The sequence below is a fragment of the Cariama cristata genome, unplaced genomic scaffold, assembly GCF_000690535.1.
Source record: "Cariama cristata isolate BGI_N322 unplaced genomic scaffold, ASM69053v1 scaffold35241, whole genome shotgun sequence".
Lineage (NCBI taxonomy): Eukaryota > Metazoa > Chordata > Aves > Cariamiformes > Cariamidae > Cariama > Cariama cristata.
The window spans coordinates 1-5,751 of NW_009599292.1; the positions used below are offsets into that span (position 1 = coordinate 1).

A 5,751-nucleotide genomic window follows, 5' to 3' on the forward strand; every position below is an offset into this window, starting at 1 on the left:
GGACGGAGGCCTGTGCGGGTGGGGAGGGACGGTGGTACCCGGGGAAGGGGGCCAGGTCTGGGCCTGATCCCGCCAGGAGGGGCTGTCAGCGAGCGGGTCGTCCCTGTGCCAGTGTCGGTGACAGCAGTGCCCGGGAGACTCATCTTGTTCGTTTTCTGTGGCAGGGAAAGTCACTGAGTCTTATCTGCGGGGCCCTCTCCTGGCTCCGAGACTTTGAGGAGAAAAAGCAGCAGGAGGAGGCGCGACTTCTGGGACTTGAGGAGAGGGGACAGGAGGGGAAGAAGGGGCCGACTTCAGCCGAGCCGGGACACTCGGACAGCAAGGACACGGCTGGGGAACCGGACTGGGTTACGGCGTTTGTGCAGAAGAAAGAAGAGCGGGACATGGTGGACAGGCTGAAGGTTGAGAAATGCTCATACGTAGAGGACGGGTGTGAGGATCAGAAAGGTTGATACCCGGGGTGATGATTGGAAAAACATACGAGGCAAACCTGGGGGGTGGTCTCTGTCTTTCACTGAACTTTGTTTCAGTTATGAGGGAGGAGGCATTGCCCTGCAGGTTGCGTAAGATAGGAAACTATATTGCTCTGAACACAGTAACATGTAAGAGGGGTGCACTCCAGGTGAAAGGGGCTGTGTACTGACAGTTTCGTTTCAGAGTTAATTTTTCTCTATACCCAGGGCATAGGGAAATAATTATTCCCAGGGTTTAGGACTAAACAGACTTAATCCTTCCTTCACTCTCCCTTCATTTTAGGAAGAGCAGATCAGGAGGAAAAAGCGAGAAGATCGTCTTGAGAAAATTCGCCATAATGTGCAGTTAAAATATGCAGCAAAGAGGAAGGTGAGTTATCCCACAGCGATTAGAACTTTCTGTATTTGTTACCTCAAGTGTTGTTCATACTAGCTTGTGTCTGCGACCTCACGCTGAATTTTCCAACCCACCTGTTGGGGGAGCTCTGTGTATTAGGTTGCTGAAATTGGCCATCCAAAATTTTTGGTTAGATTTTCTTTATTTAAAGTACAGATGTGAAAAACAATTTGTGCATAGAAAATTTCCTGTGAGACTGTTTGTGTGTGGATAGAAGGAGTGTGTGTTCTGATGGCCTTCTGACCCTCTGCTTTTGTTTTAAAAGCTTTAATACTTGGATTTTTCTTTTTTTATTTTTCTTTTTGAAAGCTGTCTGTTTTATGAGTATGTGTGAACACTCTGTACTTCTGGGATAAAACCTGTAGAACTGTGATTAAATTTAAGATCATGGGAACAGAAGACGCCTCCAAAAAAAAACAAGTCAGGCTTTGGTTGTACTTTGCTCACTACTAGGGAACAATTGTATTTGTTTACTTTCATAGCAAACATGATTGTATTGTTCAGAAATGTCTCTTTTCTACATATGAAAAGTTCACAGATATATTTTCTTGCCATTTAGATGGGTGAGCTGGGCCTCAATACTCTTGACTCTGAGAGCTTTTTGATGGTATGAGTCAAACTTCCCAGAAATACCCACTTCAAGTCCCCAAACAGGCAGATTTATTAGTTTCTAGTGTGCTCCATCTCAAGTGCTCTGTTATGTTTTGGTCAGCTCCTGTCAGAAGTATATGGCAGAAATAGCAAAGGTTCAGAGGTGAATGGCAAATAAAAAATAAGTGGAACAAAGAACTTTTGTCTCTTAAAAGAGGATGAAGAGCATATGAAATGAGGAACATGATAAAAAGCAAGAAAGCAAATGAGCGAAATATTATAAAGATTTGGAAAAGCAACTGATTCATCTCCTCTGTAGTGCTTACTAACTACAATTCTTCATAATGCTGTGGTAAAAAAACCTCACTCACTGATGTTGGAAGATACTGTTTTCAGCTTGAAAAAATGAACTTTTCTTTATCGGAACACAAAGTTAATTGAAAACTATTCCTCAACAGTTTACTGGAATTTTTGTAGAGGTAGACCTGTACTAGAATAAGAACCACATAACTGTAGGCAAAACAGCGAAGGAAGTCTTGTGCTTTGTGTTCTAAAACAGCTGTTGAGTTTACGCTAGCTTTGAGTTAAGTGTGGACAGTGTTTATGTCCTTTATATGTTTGTTTGTTTGGGTTTATTTACACATTATTTTTTCTCAGGCAGACATCTCTTCTGGGCCACTTTAAGCAACTAGTAGTGGATGACATGAATCTTGTCACTTCAGCATCTAATAGTTCAGTGGGCCCCTAAAGGTTCTTTATGTTTCCCCTTCATATCTGTCTATGTGTGCAAGTCTTTGATTGTTGGTCACAGCTGCATTCTGTGGGGCTGAACAGCTTCAGACACCCTTGGTGTGTTTGCTTGTCCTGCTGGGGATTTACCCAGCAAGCCATTCCCTGTGTTGCGTGTGAGGAACTGTGCTGTCCTCTGACCTGTCCATGGCATAAAGCATGCTACCTGTCTTTCTGTATGAAAAATAATGTGACCATGTGATGCTTTCAGAGATCTGAGGAGGATGAGACAAAGCACCTTCTTCAGCTCAGCAAGGAGGTTCTTTCAGAGGGAGCTGGAGTGGATGTTCTAGAGCAGCTGGATCACAATGAGGAGGAGCTGATTCTTGCTGAATATGAGAGTGACGAGGAAAAGAAAGTGGTATCTGGGTAAGGACAGAGACTGGGGGGGTTCCATGCCAAGGAAAAGTTTTCTGTATCATTTTTGGCTTGCCTTGATCACAGAGATTTCACCTGTGATTGTGCAGATCTGGAGTTTCTCCACCATATAAGCTGTTTAAGGTAGTGTTTGTTCTGGGGGGTTGTTTAATTAGTTGGTTTGGTGGTTTTGGGAGATTTTGTTTGGTTTTGGTTTTTAAGCTTTTTTAGACTGATCAGAGTGACCTGAAATGCTTTCTGAGAAAGTGCATCTTTCTTAGAATGTGTGGCAATGGCCTGCATTTATCCATGCCAGGTTTCCCAAAGAATGCCTCTGGATGCTGAGTGAATGACTTGAGATCAAGTTCCTTGCATTAGAAAAGCAAAATGGAACTCAGGGCATCAGAGGAAGCTATCAGTCCTGCAGATTAGCATTGGCATCTTTTGATACACTAAAGGGAGAGGTGTTCACATTTCCAAAGACCGAGCTTCAGCATGAAAACCGCATGCACGCTTTTCTCTCTCGCATGTTTGCTTTATGCAGAAAGCCAGAAGCTGTACTTCAGCATGGAAAGTCAAATACATTTAAAATACAAATTTACTAATTGGTATCTAGACAGATCCTCCTGCCTTAAAAATTGCAAAACACTTAACTACTTCATTTATATGTAGTTTATCAAACATTAAACTGCTGTTGCCTTTGAGGAACTCTATGGCAGCTAAATATCTTCCTGAAGCTTTTCTTTATGCAATAGCTTGAGGGTGGTAAATTGTCTCTGAAGGGAAAGTTTTACAAAAATAAATAAGCTCACCAAAGAATAGTATAGCACTGATTAGCTTATGCCTGGGGCTTAGAAGCCCCAGTTTTAAAAGAAAAAAAAATAAATTCTTGAAGTTGCTAAAGACACAGCCCTACAGACATTTTTCTTTGAAAGAGCAAGGCTGGACTTGATTGTGCACACTTATACTATTCTTAAAAAGTCATTTTTTCTTTTACCTCCCGAGTTAAGATCTAAGACTCTTCTTGAGATGACATAACCATCTCTCTTGAGACCTCTTTCTTGTGGTAGAGCATCATTTGATTCTAACTGTCAGTGATCTGCTGAAAGGAAACTGAGCTTTTTCTTTTCTTAGGCTGGAAGAAGATGATGATGACTTGGAAGAGGAGCATGTGACTAAGGTGAGAAGAGGAAAATAAACAGTGCCACCTTGTAGAACAGTGAAGGGATGAGCAGAATTATGGCTTCCTTGCATCCTTCCCAGAGTCATGTGGTGCTGAAGGATTTGGAGCTAGCATCCAAGAACTGCTAAGTTTGTTGATAATAGCAACCGATTCTGCTGTGCTCATCTCCTTCTGGACTACACTGGCTGCCTAAGCAGCTTGCTCTGCTAGCACTGCTGAATTTTTGCTGTGGCTTGCTGTAAAAGCACACTGTAAGAATCAGTTTTTTATTACTCTCCAGTGGTGAGTCCCTGTTTTTATAGGGACCTTGGAAAATTAAATGGAAACAAAGGCAAATGCGTAGGAGAAAACAAAGATAAGAGTGTTGGCCTCAACAGTTGTAAGGTAACACTCAAACGTGTGTCTTCCCTTGTGTTTTTGAACACTTGAGCAAGATTAACCTTGTTGAAGTTCTTGGCTGCTTCATTGCAGGATTGGTCATAGGTAGGGGATTGGCTTCCATGTTCTTCTTGTCTTCCCTTTGTTCTTCCTCATTGTAGATTTACTACTGCAGCCGCACTCACTCCCAGCTGTCTCAGTTTGTGCATGAGGTGCAAAAAAGTCCTTTTGGCAAAGAGACACGTCTGGTCTCCTTGGGATCCAGGCAGGTAAGTGGTATTGTTCACAAGGGACCCAGAGTGCATGTTAACTTAATGTGAGAGACTTTGCGAGGAGGTGTGTGGATGTGACGCCACAGAAGGCATCTCAGCGATTCACTGAATCTCCCATTGAAAAACTAAAGCAGTCAAGGGTCGTGGCACCGATCTGTGTGACGTACATTTTTCTGTGAGCTGTGTTTTGGCCATTTACCCTTTGATGTAAATGCAAAAATTTGTTTTACCTTTTCTGATGTGGAATATTACAGCTGTCTGAGTCGCTGGCAAGGTGGTCCTCCTAGTTTTGCCCCGGCAGCATTTTTTAGAAGCTGTTGCGTAGCAGTGAGCCATCTCAGTGCACCTTTTCTTATTTTTTTTCTCCTTGCTCAGTTTTTATGAGTTTAAGCATATTTGTAGCAGTTAATATGCACAATGTCTGACCAACAGACTTTTCCATTTCGGAAGCTGACGTTAGTTTGCTTTAAAGAAATCTTTTATTTTACAGCAAAGGGTGCACACGGGGCACTCGGTTCTTAATTGACCCCCTACTGCTTCCTCTCTTTGTATGTCCAAGAACCTGTGTGTGAATGAGGAGGTGCGACGCTTGGGGGCCCTTCAGCTCATCAATGACCGCTGCATGGAGATGCAAAAGAACAAACATGGTAGGAATACTTTCAGCCTGGGGAAGCAATCACTGATAAAGCTGGTATGAGAGTCTGGAGGCAGTGTACTCTGCCAATCAGTTCTAGCAAGAGAGTGATAGGAGCTTGAAAATAGCAGGTTGGAGGAGCAGAGCTAGAGATCCTTAGCACTTTTACTTTTCTTGTCCTCCAGGCTAGGATGCTGAGATCTGTATGTGTTTTCTGAGTGCCTTAAGTTGGTCAGGATTTCTGCAACAGAAGTATACTTGTCTTTGTAAATCAGTACTAGAAATGTTGGAAAACACTGCATGGCTGAATCTGATGAGAGCAGCGTCCTCTGTGGAAGTGGAAATGTTACTGCTGAATAATACTTCAATAGATGATAGGTCAAAAATACGCATGACAAAGCCTCCTTTGAAATCCAGGAGGTTCTGCAAAGTGGTTGTTTAGGCTATGTGTTGCTCATAGCTTTCTTTTGATTTCTGCTGTTAGAAAAGAAGAGTGATGAAGGGATGGAAGGGAAGAAGAGACGCGTGAGTCGCCCTGTGTGCCCGTTTTATTCCTATGAGCAAATGCAGTTTCTCCGTGATGAAGTTCTAGTCGAAGTGAAGGATATTGAACAGTTGGTAACTTTGGGAAGGGAGACGAAAGCCTGCCCATATTATGGGAGTCGATATGCCATTCC

The 5,751-nt window shown here is 42.8% G+C and overlaps 1 protein-coding gene across 1 annotated transcript in view; it reads left to right on the plus strand.

The window, feature by feature from the left end:
- Positions 1-164: 164 nt before the first annotated feature.
- DDX11 (DEAD/H (Asp-Glu-Ala-Asp/His) box helicase 11) overlaps positions 165-5,751 on the plus strand; it is a gene marked incomplete at both ends in the record, with an annotated part of 11,297 nt that continues 5,710 nt past the window's right edge. The window contains 7 exons of the mRNA XM_009709627.1: positions 165-401; positions 757-843; positions 2,462-2,619; positions 3,742-3,787; positions 4,330-4,437; positions 5,000-5,087; positions 5,559-5,751. The exon at positions 5,559-5,751 is cut by the window's right edge and continues 46 nt beyond it. Of these exons, the coding sequence (XP_009707929.1) occupies positions 165-401; positions 757-843; positions 2,462-2,619; positions 3,742-3,787; positions 4,330-4,437; positions 5,000-5,087; positions 5,559-5,751 (917 nt within the window). The remainder of the gene's footprint in view (positions 402-756; positions 844-2,461; positions 2,620-3,741; positions 3,788-4,329; positions 4,438-4,999; positions 5,088-5,558) is intronic.